The sequence below is a fragment of the Tiliqua scincoides genome, chromosome 8 (assembly GCF_035046505.1).
Source record: "Tiliqua scincoides isolate rTilSci1 chromosome 8, rTilSci1.hap2, whole genome shotgun sequence".
NCBI classification, from domain to species: Eukaryota; Metazoa; Chordata; class Lepidosauria; order Squamata; family Scincidae; genus Tiliqua; species Tiliqua scincoides.
Window position 1 is genome coordinate 19,032,447 of NC_089828.1, and position 21,554 is coordinate 19,054,000.

Below are 21,554 nucleotides of genomic sequence, written 5' to 3' on the forward strand. Positions count from 1 at the left end.
ATGCAGAGGAAAGATGAACTGGGGAACTTCCTGGGAGAAACCAGCTGTGCCCCTGGAGGATGGAGTAAAGAGCCCAGAGAAAGGAATTTGGAATTGGAACTCAGCATGATGCAGTTTGAGCTGCTGTCCCTTAAACAGAAGGTAACGTGGAGCTTCCCTAAAGTTGGTGAGCAGCAAGAGTTTGATTGCTACCCAGTAGCATAGCTAGAGGTGGGGGTTATAGCGCTAAGTTTTGCAGGCTCCTCAACATGCCATGCAAGCGGCCGCTCCCCCTCCCCATCAGAGCCATTTCAGATGGCTAAAGCAAAATGGAGGCTTTTGCTGTAGCTTCCTGGAATGGCTCCAAAGGGGAGGGGTCACTTGTACGGCGTGTTCAGATGCCTGCAAAATTTAGTGCTGTGACCCCCTCTAGCTACGCTACTGTTGCTGGCTGAAGAAGGAGAGAGTAGAGGTCCATCAGTTTCTTGCCAAAGGCTATCAGGGGCCCTGTTAGTTGTGCCGCCATTAAGAGAGGTAAAGGGGATGGTGGCCAGAAACAGGGCCTTCTCGGTGGTGGCACCTACATCATGGAATTTCCTCCCCTTTGAATTGAGGACAGCTTCTTCATTATTAACTTTCCGGCGGGGCCTAAAGACGTTTTTATTTAGGAAAGCCTTCGAGGCCTTATAAGGGCTGTTTTATAAATTAATGTTTTTACTGTGCATGCTTTAATTGTTGATTGCTCTGTATTTTTATCTTGTTTTTAATTGTCTTTATTTTTAATGTTCTACCCATACTTCTACTTTGTTCCTTCTTTCTTTTTGGATCAAAAAAGAGAGAGGGAACAAAGCAGAAGAGGAAGTATGGGGGATAAGAGGGTAGTGAATTCTCTAGCCCATGGATGTCCAAACATTTTGGCAGGAGGGCCACATCATCTCTCTAACACTGTGTCGTGTGCCTGAAAAAAAAAAAGAATTAATTTACATTTAAAATTTGAATAAATTTACATAAGTGAATATATTTGAGATGATACTTATATGAACGAATGATGGTCTTGCAGTAGCTCAAGGCCTATAAAAGGCCTTGCACAAAGCAAGGCTACCCTTTCCTTCACTGCCACTGCAGCATCACAGACATGAAACAGCAAGTTGTGGAGGGAGACCTCATTCCACAGTTCAGGTGAGAGGTCAAACAGTCGTCTTCATACTGAGAGCAATTGTGTCGGGCCAGCATGGGCTCCAGCTAGTCTCTGGAGGGCCAGAGGTTCATTGGAGATTGGGTGCTCCCCACGGGCTGGATTGGGAGCCCCCAAGGGCTGCAAGGGGCCCCCGGGCCGGGGTTTGGGCACCCCTGCTCTAGCCCACAACTCTCCTCCACACTTTCTCTTCCATTCTTTTTCCCTTTTCCTTTTTAAAGCCAAGGAACACAAGAAGGAAAAGGTGGATGGTGCCCCCACCAATTTGCTGCCCCCCACTCAGCCTCATGGATGGGCTGGCCCTGATCTGGTTTTGAACCATTTAGGTTTTATAGATCAAACCCAGCACCTTTAATTGTGCCCAGAAGCAAACAGATAGCCTGCATAGACCTTTAAGTCCTTGTGAAAGGCAGGATTCCCATCTGTATTTGACTATTTCTTCGTCTGCAGATTCAAGATCTTCCGGTGTCAAATGCTCTGACTCAGGCCTTGACACCATCCAATTCTGCCAATGTACACTTGGTCTTTGAAATTGCCTCTGATTCCTTGCCTTTCCTACATCAGATGCAGAGCTCCTTTGCTTATCTTGAAAAGGAGAAGATGTGGTTGGAAATGGCTCGCTATGAGGACAGGAAGCAGAAAGGGAACCTGGATGATAAGTCAGTAAGAATGAATGAAATAATTATTTTGAATGGTTGTTAGGGGTTATATATTACAATGGAGAAGGCTAATGGGTGTAGCTGCTTGGATGTTGTTTCTGGCAGTAGGGCTGCCAGTTAATCTAGAAAGAAGCTGTTTCTCCAGGTCTTTTTTTTTAATCTTCGGGAGGGGGGAGCAATCCCTAATCTTTGTTGATCACTGGGCCCTACAACTTTGCCAATGGATTACTTCCCCCATTTTTCAAGTGATGACAGTTGTGTGATATCAGCAGACTCAGAACTCTTAAAGTTTTGGATGCATCTGGCCCAAACCCTATTCAGCATGTCCCATTGTAAAATCCAGGCTAGAAGTGTATGATTATGGCACAAGAGCCAACCGAAGGAAGATCTTGCCATTTATTGAAATCAAGGCCCTGACTTTTTTAAAGTTAGATCCCTGGAGGGAAATGACACTGCCCTTGCCTTGGCTGCAAGGATGATGAAAAAGAATTAAGTCTTCTGATCCTTCCTTCCTAGAAGAAAATTTTATGAAGGCAAAATGTGCTTCTCAGGATATTTTCTTTCATGCTACCGCAAGCACTTTAGACCAATGGTTCCTACACATTTAGCACCAGGACCCACTTTTTAGAATGAAAATCTGTCAGAACCCACCAGAAGTAATGTCATGACTGGAAGTGACATCATCAAGCAGGAACATTTTTAACAATCCTGGGTTGCAATCCTACGCACATTTACCCAGGACTAAGTCCCATTTACTATCATTGTTAAAAGAATATACATAGTAGCTTATTAAAAGTACAGGTCTGTAACATTTCCCCAAATGCAGTCATAAGAACGTAAGAACAGCCCCACTGGATCAGGCCATAGGCCCATCTAGTCCAGCTTCCTGTATCCCACAGCGGCCCACCAAATGCCCCAGGGAGCACACCAGATGACAAGAGACCTCGTTCTGGTGCCCTCCCTTGCATCTGGCATTCTGACATAGCCCATTTCTAAAATCAGGAGGTTGCACATGCACATCATGGCTTGTAACCCGTAATGGATTTTTGCTCCAGAAACTTGTCCAATCCCCTTTTAAAGGCGTCCAGGCCAGAAGCCATCACCACATCCTGTGGCAAGGAGTTCCACAGACCAACCACACACTGAGTAAAGAAATATTTTCTTTTGTCTGTTCTAACTCTCCCAACACTCAATTTTAGTGGACGTCCCCTGGTTCTGGTGTTATGTGAGAGTGTAAAGAGCATCTCCCTATCCACTCTGTCCATTCCCTGCATAATTTTGTATGTCTCAATCATGTCCCCCCTCAGGCACCTCTTTTCTAGGCTGAAGAGGCCCAAATGCCATAGCCTTTCCTCATAAGGAAGGTGCCCCAGCCCAGTAATCATCTTAGTTGTTCTCTTTTGCATCTTTTCCATTTCCACTATGTCTTTTTTGAGATGCGGTGATCAGAACTGGACACAATACTCCAGGTGTGGCCTTACCATCGATTTGTACAATGGCATTATAATATTAGCTGTTTTGTTCTCAATACCTTTTCTAATGATCCCAAGCATAGAATTGGCCTTCTTTACTGCTGCCGCACATTGAGTCGACAATTTCATCGACCTGTCCACCACCACCCCAAGATCTGATCTGTCACAGACAGCTCAGAACCCATCAGCCTATATGTGAAGTTTTGATTTTTTGCCCCAATGTGCATGACCTTACACTTACTGACATTGAAGCGCATCTGTCATTTTGCTGCCCATTCTGCCAGTCTGGAGAGATCCTTCTGGAGCTCCTCACAATCACTTCTGGTCTTCACCACTTGGAAAAGTTTGGTGTCATCTGCAAACTTAGCCACCTCACTGCTCAACCCTGTCTCCAGGTCATTTATGGTTGAAAAGCACTGGTCCCAGGACAGATCCTTGGGGCACACCACTTTTCACTTCTCTCCAATTGCCCATTGACACCCACTCTCTGCTTCCTGGCCTCCAACCAGTTCTCAATCCATGAGAGGACCTGTCCTCTAATTCCCTGACTGGAGTTTTTTCAGTAGCCTTTGGTGAGGGACTGTGTTGAACGCTTTCTGAAAGTCCAGATATATAATGTCCACGGGTTGTCCCGGATCTACATGCCTGTTGACCTTTTCAAAGAATTCTATAAGGTTCGTGAGGCAAGACTTACCCTTACAGAAGCCATGCTGATTCTCCCTCAGCAAGGCCTGTTCGTCTTTGTGTTTTGAGATTGTATCTTTGATGAGGCATTCCACCATCTTACCTGGTATAGATGTTAGGCTGACCGGCCTATAGTTTCCCGGGTCCCCCCTCTTTCCCTTTTTAAAGATAGGCGTGACATTTGCTATCCTCCAATCCTGTGGCACTGTGGCTGTTTTGAGGGACAAGTTGCATATCTTAGTCAAGAGATCAGCAACTTCATTCTTCAATTCCTTAATAACTCTAGGGTGGATGCCATCAGGGCCATCAAGTCTAACATATTAAAAATAAAATATTGAAATGAATGGGGACCCAGCTAAAATTGGCTCACAACCCACCTAGTGGGTCCCAACCCACAGTTTGAGAAACATTGCTGTAGACTGCTAATTGGGTAAGAGGCACTTTTTCAAGCGGGTGCTCCTTTTTTTAGCAGGGGGAGAGTAACTGGCCCACCTCACCCCAGCACTGTCTGTTCTAGTGGCTGTCTGCTGGTATTCCTTTGCATCTTTTTAGATTGTGAGCCCTTTTGGGACAGGGAGCCATTTAGTTATTTGATTTTTCTCTGTAAACTGCTTTGTGAACTTTTAGTTGAAAAGCGGTATATAAATACTGTTAATAATAATAATAATAATAATAATAATAATAATAGACTATACTAGGTTTTTTCTGGCTGGTTAGTAGGGATAGTAACCAGTTAGTAAGTAGCCAGTTGCTAGTTAATAATTAGTAGATACTACTAACTGGCTAGTTAGTAGAGTTATGAGGTTGAATGGATCCAAAAATGTACTTATAAAATGCACAAAGATAAAAACAATACAGTAATTGATAAATAATACATGTTTCTGGGGCATGGCAATATCCCTGTCTTATAATAAACTCCAAAAATCAGGGCTGGCCCAAGTTGTCCCAGTACCTCTCCCCCTTGCCATGTTTTGCTGTGTTAAATTCTGCCCCCTTTCCCTGGCAGCATAACAACCACCTCTACTGCTTCCTCCTGCTTCGAAAAGGAAAAGGGGGCCTGATCAGATGATGACGTGCGGAGTGGGAGCAGATCAGTGCTCTAGCCCACCACTCTCCCCTCTACATCCTCATCCACTCCATTCCCCTCTTTTCTGAATATAAAAAGTGGGAGGAAAAGGTGCATTGAAGGCAGAAATAGGCAGGTGAAGCCAGGTAGTGGCTTCACCTTCTGAGGTTAGCACCCTCCATCACTCTCATGAGTGTCCCGGCCCTGCTGAAAAGAAGAATATGGATGAATACAATTGAGTGAGAATTAGAAGTATGGAATATACATGCGATGAATTTTAGCGGGACACAGAGAGCAGAAAGAGCCATTTCAAAACTGATTGTATCTTCTGGACAATGTAACTCATCAGTCACATTTACAAATGCAGGAAATCCAATCAAGCCATTTCTGCCCAACGTTGCATGTGCGCAACAGGGACCAAATATGTACATCTGTGGGTCGGGCAAAAATGGTTTAACTGTTGTTAGCAAGACCACTGACAAGGGCTTGGAACTAGTCTATCTAATTGTCTGGATCTGCATGCCTTTCAGGATTTTTCATTTGGAAACGGAGCTGGCAAAGCCCAGATCTTATTTAGGGGGCAGGGACCCTGGCACTGAATTCCTGGACTCCAGCCAGAATGCAAAGGAGGTATGAAATGTCTTATAAAATTACATTTAGGGGAGATTAGGACTAGAGAAGTCCTGTACATAAATGGGTTGTGTCACATGATGATTCTGCAGTATTGCGGGAAAAGTGTAGGATGTGTGGGGGCCCAATCCTATCCAATTTTCCAGCACCAGTGCAGCCACAATGCAGCCAGAGGTAAGGGAACAATCTTGAGAAGGCCTCCGTGACTGCTGCGCCCTGTTGGCATGGCTGCATCAGTGCTAGAAGGTTGGATAGGATTTGGCCCTGGATCCAGAATTTACCTTCCTGAGAATCCTCACCTTTAATTTTAAAGCAAATGGGTTTCTAACCCTTTAGGATGTGAAGGTATATTTGCAAGTGTGTGGGAAATGCCAGCTGAAATTTCAGAAGCCAGCAATATGACTAAAATCGGTTTCCGGTAGTTGTGGGGCAGCCTTTGGTGCACTCATAGCTCCTTGATTAGCAAAACCAAAATCAGTTATGCAGTATAAGATCAATCGTAAATGTGATTAGTTTGCATAATTAGTACAGGTTATAGGCGTCAGCTTTTTCTTAGAGCAGAACTTAGATTGCCTGGGCACACTTTGTTTTGTTTTAGCACAAAATGCATGCAGTACCATTCATCAGTGTCAGTGGCTTTACCCACTAAAAATACAATATAACATCAGTGATGATACATGAAACTAAATGTTTTGCCCATTCAGTCCTGCTCAAGACCTCCTGGCAGTTGAAGTGACCTCCAGAGGCCTTCCTTATTATGTGCCACCCCTACAGCTTCTTCCCCATTCCCTGGATTCAAAAAAGTGAAAGTGGAGCAGAAGAGGAAGTGTGGAAGAATACACTCCTTCTAGATCACCACTATCTGCTCCTCCACACCACTTCTTTGACTCCAGAGAGCAGGAAGAGGAGTGACGGAGTTGGCCAGGCAGACAGAGGCAGGCACGTATCCATCAATACACCGACTGGATGGATCATCCCCATGGGTCAGCCCATCATTGTCCAAGCCTTTCTACTAGTGCCAGCTTGTATGACTGATTCTTCTATTGTCTTGATTTCTAGAAAAAGAAGGATGTTGAGCAGAAGCTGATAAGTCTTCAAGAAAGCTCAGTTGTACTCCAGAAATGCATCAAGGCCTTAGAGAAGGAAAGAGATGAGATGGCAGAGAAGATAAAATCTGCTGAAGAGGTTTGTCCTGACAGGCAACTTATGAGGGCTACCTTTCCCCTTGAGTGGCTTGTCACCCTCTTTGGACCTGGATCAGAGACTAATTCTGCCCAGATTCTAGATACCCTCGAGCCGTTTGACATAGGGCACAATCCTAACCAGGGCTACTCAGAAGTAAGTCCTATTTTGTTCAACGGGGCTTACTCTCAGGAAAGTGTGGTTAGGATTTCAGTCTTTACTATAAGTTGAATCCTCGAGGAGGCTGCCACCTAACTACAAAATGCATGCAGTGCACACCCTGTTGGCATGACTATTTAAACACTGGAAAGTTGGATAGAATTGAGCCCTTAGTCCAGCGATTTTCACTGTTTCTTTTCCTGTGGCACAGTGACCTCTCTTCATCTCTTGTGATGTCACTTCCAGCTTCCCACAGAGTCTTCTGGGTTCCATGGCTCTGCTTCTAGGGCCACTATCTGTAGTAACAAATTGTCTGTCCCTCTTCCTCTGCCAGCTCCTTAGAGCCAGTGGAGAAAGAGGGACAGGTAATTTGTTACCACAGACATTTACCCTAAAAACAGAGCTGCAGAACCTGAAAGAGATTTTCAAATTTTCAGAATCCACAGAGACTTTCAACTGCTGTGATCCAAACTCATGCAGCATACCTGAGGACCTTTCATGGCACATGAATCAGTTGAAAATCACTGCCTTAGAGCCCAATCCTGCACTTAGTGCGCCAAGTGTCTGCTGGCACGCACTGTCACATACGTGCCATAAAGCACATTTGTGAAGATTAGTGCTGGCTGAGCACCAGAGCTGGCCCAGTGCGTGCCTGCACTGCGACTACGCCAGTCAGAAGCTGGTGATTTGCTGCCCGGCAATAGCCCAGACCGCTGGGCAGTAGAGAGGTGAGTGGAGGAATGGGGGAGGCGGGGAGGAGGCATTCCAAGGTGGGGGCAGGTGGGGGAGGGGAGGGTGGAGGCATGGCAGGGGAGAGAGCTGGGACGGAGGGGGTGGGAGTGGTGGAGCGCCAGATCTGAAGCCCTGCGTAGAGCCTCTTGGCTCAAATGGAACTCCATTACTCTGCGCCCACTCGATAGTGGGCACAGAGTTGAGTGGCCCCATTGCGGAGCTATTTGCCTTAAGTGCGGGAAGGGGGCAAAAGTTCCCTTCCCCAGAGGAGCTACTGACAGCTACCTGATTGTGCTCTGGATACTGTGGGAGACATTTTTGGCGCCTTGGCAGCCCTGCATGCTGGGCAGCTCAGGATTGGGCTGTTTGTCAGCTTTATGAACTGTCTGGCTCTGATCACATACTCTCTCTATATTTTGGTTCATGAGATTGCAGATCAGTTGCTTAAATGCATACTGCTCTCTGGCAAAGACTATCAAACCCATGATACTTTGTGTTACTTGTGTTTCAGGAGAAGGTTGCCCTCCATCAGCAGGTTCAGCAGCTCACTCTGGAGTTGGCAGGTGCCCAAAAGAAGCAGGAAGTGTTCAGTGACCAAACCTTAGCCCTCCATTCAGAGCTTGTCAGTGTAAAGACCCAAGTCAACCTCCAGGAGCAGGAGAAGGTGGTCATGAAAGAGGAACTGGAGTCTACTAGGCAAGTGAGTTTCAATTCTAAGAAGAGACCCTCTGCCTTTTATCATGCTCTGCTTCCTAGACACTACAAGGAGGCAGATAATTTCCCCTCAGCAGTAAATCCCATGGAGCCAAACAGTTTTAGAGCTTGAGCACAATTTGCTACATGCTGATAAATCTTTGTGGTCTCCTTTGAGATGAACCAGGAGCTTTCCTCAGAAGTGGCTGAGAGCTGTCAGAGGCTAGGAGCTTCCTTGGAAAAGCTCCATCACTTGGAGGCAGAGAACAATATCCTAAACAACCGCATCCAGTCTCTGGAGAATGAGCGTACCCAGCTGTTGAGAGAGATAGAGGGCAGACCCCATGAAAGACAGATGAACGGAAGAAGCCAGCAAGAGAATGTGGCAGCCCTTCAAGAGAGCTGTGAATGTCTCAGGTACTTGGCAATAAACAGTGCAGGCAAGCAGCAGTCGCTTCCTGCCAGTCTCCCTGAGGCAATCAGCTCAGGTGACCTCATGTATGGGCCAGCGCCCAGCCCTGACTTCAGGAACTGAAGAAGGGAAAAGGTGCTTCTTTTCATCGCTACTCAATTGGCCTCTATTTTCTCCCAACATGCCCCGCCCTCCAAACTGTCCTTATCTAAGCACATCCTCTTCTGGTTCTGCAGGGAATCTCAGTCTGTGCTGCAAAGTGAGAAAGACAGCCTGCAGACTCGTTGCTTGGAACTAGAAGCAGCTTTGCAACAGAAGCAGGAGGAGATGGTAAACCACCTGATGCAGCAGCAGCAGCAGGTCTCCCAGTACTGGAGAGGCAGATGGGAGGAGGTGACTGCAACCCCAAATGCCAAGGAGGAAGAGCTAGAGAAAACACCCTTGCAGAACCAGACCCTATCTGCCAAGGTTTGGGGCAGAACCCTGTCTCTAAGGGATGCCACTTTTTTCTGGCCCGACTCCTATGTCTGTAACAGTGACCCAACATGCAGAGATTAAACTCTTAGTTTTTTTAGGGTAATCATAATGGCTGAGACTGCAATCTTTTCTCTGCTAGGTCCCATTCTAAGAGCCTTGTGGCACCTTGAAGTCTAACGTCTGATGAACTGAACTGCACGCCACAGAAATTTATGTGCAATAAATCTGTTAGTCTAATGTGCTAAAATAGTGTTCTTTTTCATATACAATGTTATACATGACTAAGAGCAGCATAAGGGTGCAGCATTTAGACTGGGGAAATGGGCAAGAGGGCAAAGGGTTAACCCCCTTCCACCATGACCAAAACTTTCAGAGTCCCCCATAGCTGCTTTAAAATAAAAAAATAAACCCATTGGGAGATCTTGTCATGGATCTCCTGCATCATGCACAGCGTGGGCCTTAAGAGCCCAATCCTAGGCATGTCCACTCAGGAGTAGGCTCCATTGTAGCCAATGGACCTTACTCCCTGGTAAGGGTAAAGAGGATTGCAGCATAAAGCATGGTCATTTTTTTGTTGAGGTCACATAAAATGGCAAAGCCCCCGTCATTTTGGTAAAAATTTCATGGATCTGAAATAGACCCACTGTTGACAAATGGATCTCCCATACACCCTGATCCCACTCTTTCTTCCTGACAAGTTGAAGCTCCTCTGCTTCTACGGATCCAGTTGGACACCTGTAAGCAGGAGCTAGAGCTGGAAAGGAGCTGGAGCCCTAGTTTTGGAAAGAGGGGAATGGAATGGAAGGAGAGTAGAGATGTGGGTTAAAGTGGTGGATTGAAGGGGGACACCTCTGTCCATCCGCCCGCTCAGCTTCATTGCTCCTCCTTCTCCTCCAGCTTCCTGGATATGAAAAGGAAGTGGGGAAAGGAAGTGCAGAGGAGAAGAGAATGGTGGGCTACAGCAGCAGGGACATGGTGGAGGCAGTGGCTGGCACACTATTGAGTAAAGCGGGGCTGGCATTTGGCTGGTCTTAGAGCTGGTCTTTTTTTATGCTGATTGGAAGCAGCCTGCAGGATCTTGTTCTCCTCCCTCCCCTCTCACACAGCCCCTGCCCCCACCTCCTTTCAGTTGGGAGGTAACCATGATTAGAGTTATACCTACACCAGTTATCTTCCGAATCATCATTAGAACCAACCTAGTTTGAAACTATACTGTAGTCAGGTGGATTTGCAGAGCGTGATGTGATCTTGTTATAGCTGGGTGCTCAGGTAGCCTGCACTGGGCTGGATCTTTATTCAGGCTGCAGCTGCCTGCCCTGACAAGCATTTCTTATCTCTTTGCAGTACACAGAATGCTGTTCAGAGAAGCAAAGACTGCAGCAACTTGTCACCTCTCTGGAAGAGGAAATGGCTGAGAAGTAAGGAAACTGGGGCAATATCCTAACAGGGCAGGCCCAAATGCTGGCGCTTGGGTACTTGGGTACTTCTTGTACTCCTACTCCCTCTCCTTGAATTTGAAAGAGAAGATGGGAATGAAGTAGAAGAGGAAGCATGGAGAAGAGTAGAGTAGTGGGCTAGAGTGTCTCCATCATTATGTAATGTGGTATCTAATGGAGGGAACACATTTTCTTGGACCCAAAATATGAGTGCTCAGAAACATAGTATTTATTGTAAATGCTGTCAGTTAAAGACATCTTAATCAGTTTCATCAACTCACTTTGATACAGTTAACCAATTGATTAAAGCTGCATAGGGGTAAAAACAATAGTTTGGAAAAAGAAAGCATTCTTCCTTTGGTTTTAGATTATGCATGGCCATTTAGAAGAGGCAGTCCCTCCCTCACATGTTTGTATATATATACAGAGAGAGAGAGAGAGAGAGAGAGAGAGAGAGAGAGAGAGAGAGAGAGAGAAGTGGGGGGGCAGTCAAAGTGGCATCCTCAAGGTAAGAGAACATTTGTTCTCTTACTTTGGGGCTACATTGTGGCTGCATTGGTGCTGGAAAGTTGAATAGGATTGGGCCCTTAATCCTTTGATAACTACTACTGTAGAGCTATTCCTATAACAGAAAAACAACATTGAGGGAAGCTGTGTAATCTGTGTGCGACCAATACATCATCAAAGCACACATATTATGTGGTCTCCATTGGAAACTTTGGACCCTGATGTCATGTTCATGTGCTGCAGTTTTTTTTTATAAGATCCTTATATCTCCAGAGAACAGGCTTTGAGGGATCTCAGGCAAGCCAAAGACATGGACAGAACTGAGCTGGAGGTGAAAATTTCGTCTTTAGAGCAGAAGGTGATGTATGAGAAAGGATCAAGAGGAAATTTGTATATGTATCCAGGGCTGGCCAGCCATAGACAAACTGAGCCAGTTGTCTCAGGCAGTGGTCTGATGGGGATAACCTGCTCTGTCCACCCACTAGCATACCTGGGAAGGTCAGTGGGGGCAAGTGACTCTGGGTAGCATGCCCACAGGGGCTGTGCCACCACCTATTGTCCCCCCTCGCAACCACTCAAGTGGTTACATGTAGCTCGAAGCGGCCGCCCACTTTTTTTCAGAGCAACAAAAGCGGGCTGCTGCTTCAAATTATATACAACCAATCTAAGGGGGGGGGCAGGAAAACCTCTGCCCCCCCCCCCGACACTCAGAGTGGTTGTGCATCATTCAGAGTGGCTACCTGCTTCTTTCAAAGCAAACCAAAGCGGGCAGCCACTTCAAGTGGTGTGCAACTGCTTGGAAGTATTGCCGGAAGTAATTGTGGTGGCGTCAATGTGTAAGAACATAAGAAGAGCCCTGCTGGATCAGGCCAAAGGCCCATCTAGTCCAGCTTCCTGTATCTCACAGTGGCCCACCAAATGTCCCAGGACAAGACAACAGACACAACCTGCATCCCGGTGCCCTCCCCTGCGTCTGGCAATCAGAGGCAGCCTGCCTCCAAAACCAAGAACATGCACATACCTACTATGACTTATAATGAACTTTTCCTCCAGAAATTTGTCCAATCCCCTCTTAAAGGCATCCAGGCAAGATGCCATCACTACTTCCTGTGGCAAAGAGTTCCACAAACTAATTACACGCTGGGTAAAGAAATACTTTCTTTTGTCTGTCCTAACTCTCCCAACACTCAACTTTTGTGGATGTCCCCTGGTTCTGGTGTTATGTGAGAGGGAAATGTCACTGCAATTACTTCTGGGTCTGGTGGAGGTTGGCATTTAAAGGGATGCCCTGGGGCAACAGAACACCCAGAAATGCTGCTGTGCCCACCAGCTTGCAATGATCCTCTTCCTGATCCCTGAATTCAAAAAGAAAGAGGAGAACAGAGCAGAAGTGTGGAAGAGAGTGGAGAGCTATAGTGTTGGACATCCCAACTCACCACTCTCCTCCACACTTCTTCTTCAACTCTTTTCCCCTCTTCCTTTTTGAATTGAGGGAGTGGGAGAAGATGGAGCAGTGGCGGTTGTTTGTGCATTGAGGTGGAAGAGGGCAACATTTGGAGTGCCAATTCAGGCACTGAAAGATCTTGGGCTGGCCCCTGCGTATGTTATGCTCATGCTAATAGCTGAGAACCAAAGGGGAAGCTCCTATTGGATGCAACAGGACATCCTTGGGCCTACTATCTAGGCTTGACCATCCCCAAATGTAGACAGCATTTTTTGAAAAGGCATGATTTCAGTGACATGATGGCATTTAATTGCCAGGGAAAGCCATTCCACACAAACTACTTGTCTCAAAACCACTGCCACTGGGAATTATTTACATAAACCTTACCTTGGCAGCTGTCATGTGTGTAGGTCATTCCTTAAGGATTGGAAGCCCTAGCTCCTTATAAATCACAGAGATACATGGGTGCAGGTGGGCCTCTTTTCCTGACTGATATCTCTTTGGGGTGTTTTCCAGGTAGCAGAAATGGAAGCTGCACAAGGCCCTTCTAACCCCAGGCCAAACCAAGCTCTCCAGATCCTCAAAGGGCAGAAGAACGGCTCAGTCCCAAGCAAGGACAGCAGATCCTGCGGTGCCTGTTCTCACTGCGCTGCTGCTCTGCTCCAGCTCAATCAACTCATTCAAAGTAAGGCTTTTGGGGCTCTAGCCTGACACTTTTGTGAGGTTTTAGTGTTTTCCTGTCTCCCTGATCCTGACTCCCAGTGTCAGTCCAAGACCTTCTGGCACCAGAGGTGGTGTGACAAGTGTGCCCCTCTCACCTGGCAGCATGCCAGCCACCACCTGCCCTACTCCTCCTTGATAAAGAAGAGAACAGGAAGTGCGGAGGAGAGGAGAGTGATGGGCAAGAGCATTGAAGGCAATCTAGTCCACCACTTGCCTTTTCTCCAGACTTCCTTTTCCATTCCATTCCCATCATCTTTTTCAAATGCATGGAGTGGGAGGAGGAGGAATGGTGGCGATTGTGGCTGGTGCACCACCAGCCGGGGCGGGGTGGAGTGGTAACATGTGGCACTCCATCTCAGGCAACAGGAAGTTTTGGACCATCCATGTACCCTTTTGTCATTTTGGTTTATGGTTTGTCTGCAGACTGTGCTGAAAAAAGTTCAGGAAAACAAGAGGAAGAGGCAACCTTGACCTACCTATATCAGGTGCAGGATCTCTTGAAGGGGAAAGTGCAAGACCAGAATCCGGTGTCTATTCCGGTAAGGGCAGCATAAAGGATAATTTCTGAGTATTTTCCTCCTTGCATTGCAATCTCTGCACATGAACTGGAGGTTGTCCATGACTTTGTGTACCTTGGCTCAACCATCTCCAACACTCTTTCGATACCGAGCTAAACAAACGCATCGGCAAAGCAACTACCACGTTTTCCAGACTCACAAAGAGAGTATGGTCCAACAAGAAGGTGATCGAACATACCAAGATCCAGGTCTACAGAGCTTGCGTCTTGAGGACACTTCTGTACTGCAGTGAGTCATGGACTCTTCGCTCACAACAGGAGAGGAAACTGAACGCTTTCCACATGCGCTGCCTCTGACACATCTTCAGTATCACCTGGCAGGACAAAGTTCCAAACAACATAGTCCTGGAAAAAGCTGGAATTCCTAGCATATATACACTGCTGAAACAGAGACGCCTGCGTTGGCTTGGTCATGTCGTGAGAATGGGTGATGGTTGGATCCCTAAAGATCTCCTCTATAGAGAACTAGTACAGGGAAAGTGCCCTACAGGTAGACCACAGTTGCGTTACAAGGATATCTGTAAGATGGATCTGAAGGCCTTAGGAATGGACCTCAATAGATGGGAAACCTCCGTCCCGCTTGGAGGCAGGCTGTGCAGCACGGCCTCTCCCAGTTTGAAGAGACACTTGGCCAACAGACTGAGGCAAAGAGGCAAAGAAGGAAGGCCCATAGCCAGGGAGACAGACCAAGGACAGACTACGCTTGCTCCCAGTGTGGAAGGGATTGTCACTCCCGAATCGGCCTTTTCAGGCACACTAGATGCTGTTCCACAACCACCATTCAGAACACAATACCATAGTCTTCCAAGACTGAAGGTTGCCAACAACAAATTTTCCTCCACTATAAAAGAGGGGGCATGCAAGCTCTGTATTCAAAAGATGCTTCTACAAGCTCTGATACAAGGACTATGATGTCAATACCTTGCAATATCCCCATGTAGTATATCATTGGGATGGGATGGGATGAAATGGATATGGGGAGAAATCTTGCTTTAGAGCAGGGGTCTCCAAACCCTGGCCCAGGGGCAGATGCAGCAAGCCTCTATCCAGCCCGTGGCCAGCCTCTTGTCCCCTGAAAACCTCTGGCCCACTTGGCCAAACATGACTGGAACTGTGCTCTGGTTGCATCTGGAGAGTGTTCTAAGGGCCAGAGAGATGGAATGAATGAGCCCATTCATTCATTTATTCACTCATTTAAGTTACATCTCTAATTTATTTATATAAATTTTATATTTAAATTTTTTTGCCGGCCCTCAACACTGTGCCAGATATTTGATGTGGCCCTCTGGCCAAAAAGTTTGGAGACCCCTGCTTTAGAGAAATAGCCACTCTGCTGCTTGCAGTTATAAACAAATAATTGGCTAGATTTGTGCAGCTGCACTGCAGCTTATTGAACTTATCACATTTTCACACCACCCAGGGAGCTCAGGGTAGTGTACATAATTCCTTCCCTCCTTCTGTCCTCACAACAACCCTGTGAGGTAGGTACGGGAGAGAGAGAGAGACGGGCCAAAGTAACCCAGGAAGCTTCATGGCTGAGCAGGATTTGAACCTGGATCTCCAGATCCAAGTCCGCTACACTATCCTATGTAGTGGAGTGCAGCTGAACTACACTATGAAGCTGCCTTGCACTGTGTCAGATTGTTGGTCTTCTAGCTCAGTATCTTAAGCTCTGATTGGTAGTGGCTCTCCAGGAGAGCTTTTTAGTAGCTTTAAGAGCTTTTTAGTAGCCCTGCTTATAACTGGGGGGCCCCCCCTTGGGAATTGACATCTTTTGCGTGCTTTGTATATGCCCTGTCACTGAGCTACAACCCCCTCCCCTCCTGATGTTTTCTATTTTGTGACATGAGTACAGAGCCAGCCAGATTAGGTTGGTGGGAGGGAGAGAAAAGTACCATGGAATCATACTCTTGAATTGGTAGGAATTTCTTCCAAAACTGTATTGGGGGCATTACGGGCAGAAAGACACTTGTGCCATCACCATCGCACAACTGACCATGTTGCAGTGCAATGCTCCATGACGCCCACGTGAATTTTCACATTTTGTCAGTAAGGGAGATAAGTGGGTGGACATAGAGCTGAGACTCAATCAGGCAAGTCTGGATGGGCACAGTGAATGCTCCGGAAGACTGCCATGGCCAATGTTACGTGGCTAGTTCACAGAAAGCCCCAGGGCTTATGTTCACCTCCCCATCCAGAAAGGCAAGCAGATGCAGCAGTGACCGGGGCTCAATTAGGGCACAGCTATAATCGGAGACCATTCATCCAGCTTTGATGACTACAATGGTCTGTTTTCCCTGTAGGGCCGAAGGGAGACCCAAAAGCCAGATGCAAAAGTCAGCAAGTCTCCCCAGGAAGCCCAGGAAAACCTGAGGCAACAACAGCAGCTGGTGACTGAGCAGGTAAGGAAAGCCAGCTCTGTCCCTGATTCATCAAATTAGTCACACCTCTTTGGAGAGAGTTGGCTGTGGCCAAGGATGCAGGAAATGTGATGATCAAGTTTTCACAGGGTGTGTGTGTCTGTGTATTTATTTATTTACAGCAACCTCCTACACCACTTCCTGCATTCAGCTGCCACTATTAGAGCCAACCGCTTCTATTTTTGGTTTTTCTTCCTTTCTGATGGTTTCAGCTAAGGGCCCAAGGGTATTTATGTCTTCAGTTTTCAGAAGCTGATGTCAAGTGTCCTAAACAGCTGCTTTTGTCATAGCGGTAATGCAGGAGTGAGCGGAATTGGGGGGGGGCACACACTTGCAGTGGGGAAGCAGCAGGTGGGACCATACTTAACTTTTCTCCTTCCTGATAGTCCTTTGCAAGTGACATGGGGAGGGGGTACAGGAACATTTCTCTCTCCCACCTGCTAATTCTCTACTGCAAGTGTCTGCCACTACTTCTTGACAAAAACATTCACAAAGCAGTTTTTACAGACAAAATCAAATAATTAAATTCATAAACTCTCCTGCGGAGCCTCACACACAGAGGCCACCTGTCTTGGCTGGAATACCTTAACTCTGTTCCTTACTTTTCCAATAGCTGAAAGAGCTTTTCAGACAAAGGAAGCTGCTAAAGGAGGCCGGATGCAAGAAGCAACCCGGAGGACCTAAGACAGAAGGTCTAGTGGAAACTCCAAAGCTTCAAGAAGCCCTGGTAAAGACTCAGTCCTTCCTCCACCTCTAATTAGCCATGTGCTTAATTGCTTACTGTTGCAGCACCATCATGCCTGCTGGTCACATAGGGGACCACAGAGATTGATGCTTCCCAAAGTTGCAAAGGAGCAATGAGTGGGAAGGGGGAGAGGGTAGTCCTTGAACACAAAGACTTGGGGTCCTAGCACATATTCTGAATGGGAGAATTTGATCCTCTGCAGAAACTCCTGAGCTGTGTCTTTTAGGCTGTAGTGCAAGGGCCTTGTGGTCATTCTGTCCCTCTCTCTTTCTTTTATCTAGTCTGTGCTCTAGAAGTAAGGCTGAACTTTATACAGCTGTGTCTTGGGGCAGTGATGCTCAGGTGCATCCCCATGTCATCCCCACACCTGCACACAACATCTCCCCCCGCCAGAATGGAGCCATACAGAGCCAAGGGAAGGCAGGTGGGCCCAACTTCACAGTGCTTGCTGCTTTAAGAGAGGAACACTGCGCTACCCTCCACAGAGAGCCCAGGAAACACCTGGAGCACCATGGAGTGTGGCACACTGCCGGAGTCGCCTTCCCCCTGTATGCGACTGTTCAGTACCACCCTCAACTGGTGCCCAGGGCAGATGGCCCCACTTACCTCACCCTGGATATCCACTGAGTTTATAGCGTCAACCCGGTAAATCAAGCATCCATCAAGTACCCCAGTGCCATGTTACGGCGGGAGGGCTGCAGTACATGAATACATGAAACAAAACTGAGATGGCTCTGCTTACATCTATACCTTACAAACATGAATCTAAAACCTAGGATGAATGGACTTCTGGAATTTCTGTTTTGTGACTCTTACAGGCTATGCCTGAATCCATTGGGCTTGCTAAGGAAGGTCAACCAGAAGCCCTGGCTGCTCCGGGCAATGGTGGAGAAGTACAGAGCCTCCAGCAGCAACTGAAAGAGAAAACAGAAACCGTAAGGAAGCCCATGGCCGATCTGTTGTCAGAGCGCAGGTCCCACTCTGCTCAGAGAGAGCATTTTGCAAGTGATCCACCACTAAGCAGCTCCTTATAGGAGTGGGGCTGCAGGGGGCAGCTTTTCAAATGCCAGGGTCCTGTATTCATTGTCCCCTAACAAAAGAAAGTGGCTGTTGTGTGCAACTGATATAAGCTTGGAGCAGATGTGAGTTGAAGGGTATTTGGAATCCTTTTTGATATAGTGAAATCAGCAAGACCGAATTCCTGTATTTCTGTTCTGCTGGGCCGGTTTTCAACCCCTGATCAGGCTGGGAGTGGGGGGAATCTCTGGGGCCTGGGCTTCCGGGGGGACTGGGCCATGAAAGAACAAACTATGCAGGTCATGCCTCATTATCCATAGGGGTTCCATTCAGGGACCCGCAGTGGATACCAAATCAGTGGAAAAATAGCTTTAAAGACTCATTTCCAGATTTCTTGCTCCTCTGTTTGTAGCTCCAGAATGCATTGGTATAGACACTGTACTGCATTCAGCCACTAAGTGGAATGAATAATGGAATCTAATGGAATGAAATTATAATTATTTGACAGCACAAAGGTAGGAAATTGGATTTTTTTGGTTTTTTTCTTGTCACAAGACATTTAAAGGCGGATGTTGGTATCAGTGGTGAGTCAAATCAGTGGATATCAAATCAGTGGATACTGAGGTCCCACCTATACAGTACAAAACAAATTTATAACAAAATAAATTTGTGTACCTCAATCTCAGCCTACCCAGAGATTCCACTACCCAGAGATTCCACTACAGTTTTAATTAACTTAAATTCTTGGAATGCATTCTGGAGACTGTAGTTTCTTAAGGGTAGCTTGTTTCAATAATTATCCCATTCTGATAAAAATTTTAATTTTGCACATGCTAAGTTAAAACTGTCAATTAAAAACCTGTTTTGAAAGTTTTAAACTTTTTTCCCCTGAAGGTTTTTTCCTAAAGTTTGTAGGAAAATTTAGGAAAGGGGGAGGGGCGATCAGGCATTTTGCCCCAGGCCTGATACCAGCTCTCAGTGGCCCTGCTCTTGATGACTGCATTTTTGTAAGCCTGGGATAAATGTGTGTAGTGCCAGCCCAGCGCCTCCTGGCACCTGAGGTGACACACCTGAGTTGCCACCATCCCTTAGCCAAGAGTGTGTCAGCTGCCACCTCCATTCTTCCTTCAACTCCCTGGATTGAAAAAGGAAAATGGGAATGAAATGAAAGAGGAAGTGTGGAGGGGCTTAGAGCATCTCTTCCTTAACCTCACATTTAATGTAATGTGTAGTTACATGCCCACATGCATCTCCCAAAGAGGCTCCAAGGAATCCCTGCTAACTGGACAAAGGAGCATCTTTTAAAGAGGTAGTTCACCTATATTTCACAGGGGAAAGGAACTGTCTCTGTTCACCCCAGAATAGTGTCCTTCCCAGTGGCTGTTTATTAGTGTCACTGTGTCTTTTAAGATTGTGAGCCCTTCTGGGACAAGTGACCCTGCAAGCATTCATTTTTGCTATGCAAACTGCTTTTATCAAGTTTTTTGTTGAAAAGTGCTACATAAACATTCCTCTTAGTATTAAGTAGTACTTGTCTTAGACCCTGTCCCATTTGGGGAAATATCCACAGTCCAGAGCTGGCCCATCCATGTGGCCATCATAGGTAGTTGCTTCAGGCAGTGGTGTCACTAGGGCGGTGTGGGGAGTGTGGGCAACACCGGGCTATGCGCATGGGGGGCGGTGACACCACTACTGGCGAAAATTTTTAAAATCTTGGTATTTTCAAATACCATCATGTTATATATTTGATGTGTGATTTCATGCAGAATGCAATGAAACAACCCGTGTTGAAACATCTCTATTCTATCAAAAGTTATAGGCAAAAACCAGTGAGGGCAGGGCAGTGGTGCATCCCCATGCCCACTGCCTGTGGCATTGTCCCGCCCAGTGCGTGGGAAGAGATTGATCATGGGGGTGACATAGCGTTTCCGGTACCAGGTGACACAAACCCTAGTGATGCCACTGGCTTCAGGCAGCAGATTGGTGAGGAGCATCTCATTCCATCCACCTACTTGTCCCACTTCTCCTCCTCCTACCCCCTGGATTGAAAAAGGTAGAGAGGGACAAAACAGAACAGGAACTGATAGAGGAGAAGAGATCTAGCCTGCCACTTTCCTCTCCTCCACACTTCCTTTTCTGTTTTGTTCCCCTCTTCCCATCTGGAGTCACATCCTTCCCATCAGGCATAACTACAGCTGATAGGCCTATTCACCTTAATCAATTAGCAGACGGTCAATAATACTATAGACACCTTCAAAGCACCTAACTATGGTTCATCTCTCCCTTCTAGATCAATTCCATGGCTTCCGAGATCCAGGCTCTGCAGGAGAAGAATGAAAACCTGATGAAAGGTAGGAATATGGGGGTGAATAGGCCCAGAATTTCCCTATATAGTCTGCAGCTTTCTGGTAGGAGGAGGACAGTGTTGTCATGAGGCAACTTCTCTCCTCTCTGTGACTTGGGTGCTGGGATGAGAAGACTCAAATCCCCCTTTTCCTCCAGAGGATTCTCTTTATCTGCACAGAGAAAATTGCTTTTCTCCCTCTCTCCTAACAGTAGAACTTCCCTAGGGAGTGGGGGGGAAACCCCAACAAAATGGGCTGGCCAGAATCAGGAGAGTCAAGAGGAAGAATTCCTTCATACAATACATAGCCAAGTTGTGGAATTCACTTCCCCAAGATGTGGTGATGGCCACTTACTTTGAGTTTCAGGGACCACTTCCCTCCTGGCTTTTCATCCATCCATATCAGGGATTTGAGAACCTCTGGAGCAAGTTGGTAATTTCTGGGACAAGCTATTCTTGGTACCCCTGTTGGCTTTGAGGTTTAGGGCCCAATCTGAACTGCATGTTACCTACAGGGTGCAGCCGCACCAGCACAGCCTCTGCTGCATCCTGCGGAAGGCCAGAGACAGAGAGTATACATTCCTTTTATTTACTTGACTCCATTCCCACATGGGCCCCTGTGGGTCTACTCAGACCTGTGCCAGCTCTTTAGAAGCAAAGGGCATGTCAGGGCCAGAACAAAGTGGAATATATTGGAGGAGCCATTGTAACTGATGTCCACCTCCTACCCCTGATGTACCAGCTTAAGTGGATGGAGTCACTGCCACTGGTGAATGTGTGCAACTACCAGCAATTGTGCTGGAAACCTCTCTGTGCTTACCAGTGGAAATGCCAGCCCGTTGGGTGGAATTCACATTCTATCAGCAGGCAGACCAGTTCTGTTCGTATGCACACTTACCTAGAAGTAAACCTCACAGAACATAGTGGGACTTGCTTCTAACCCATGTATAGGAGGGTGCTGTTACTCTCCACTCTTCGGAGGAGCCCGTCACAATCCCCTT

The 21,554-nt window shown here is 46.8% G+C and overlaps 1 protein-coding gene across 1 annotated transcript in view; it reads left to right on the forward strand.

Annotated features, from left to right (window-relative positions):
• Positions 1 to 21,554, forward strand: part of LOC136658669 (early endosome antigen 1-like) — a 24,602-nt gene continuing 3,048 nt past the window's right edge. Inside the window, exons 1-12 of the mRNA XM_066635467.1 lie at positions 1 to 141; positions 1,625 to 1,837; positions 6,745 to 6,870; positions 8,270 to 8,458; positions 8,630 to 8,868; positions 9,100 to 9,331; positions 13,244 to 13,412; positions 13,874 to 13,989; positions 16,331 to 16,429; positions 17,061 to 17,174; positions 18,011 to 18,127; positions 20,500 to 20,560. Of these exons, the coding sequence (XP_066491564.1) occupies positions 1 to 141; positions 1,625 to 1,837; positions 6,745 to 6,870; positions 8,270 to 8,458; positions 8,630 to 8,868; positions 9,100 to 9,331; positions 13,244 to 13,412; positions 13,874 to 13,989; positions 16,331 to 16,429; positions 17,061 to 17,174; positions 18,011 to 18,127; positions 20,500 to 20,560 (1,816 nt within the window). The remainder of the gene's footprint in view (positions 142 to 1,624; positions 1,838 to 6,744; positions 6,871 to 8,269; positions 8,459 to 8,629; positions 8,869 to 9,099; positions 9,332 to 13,243; positions 13,413 to 13,873; positions 13,990 to 16,330; positions 16,430 to 17,060; positions 17,175 to 18,010; positions 18,128 to 20,499; positions 20,561 to 21,554) is intronic.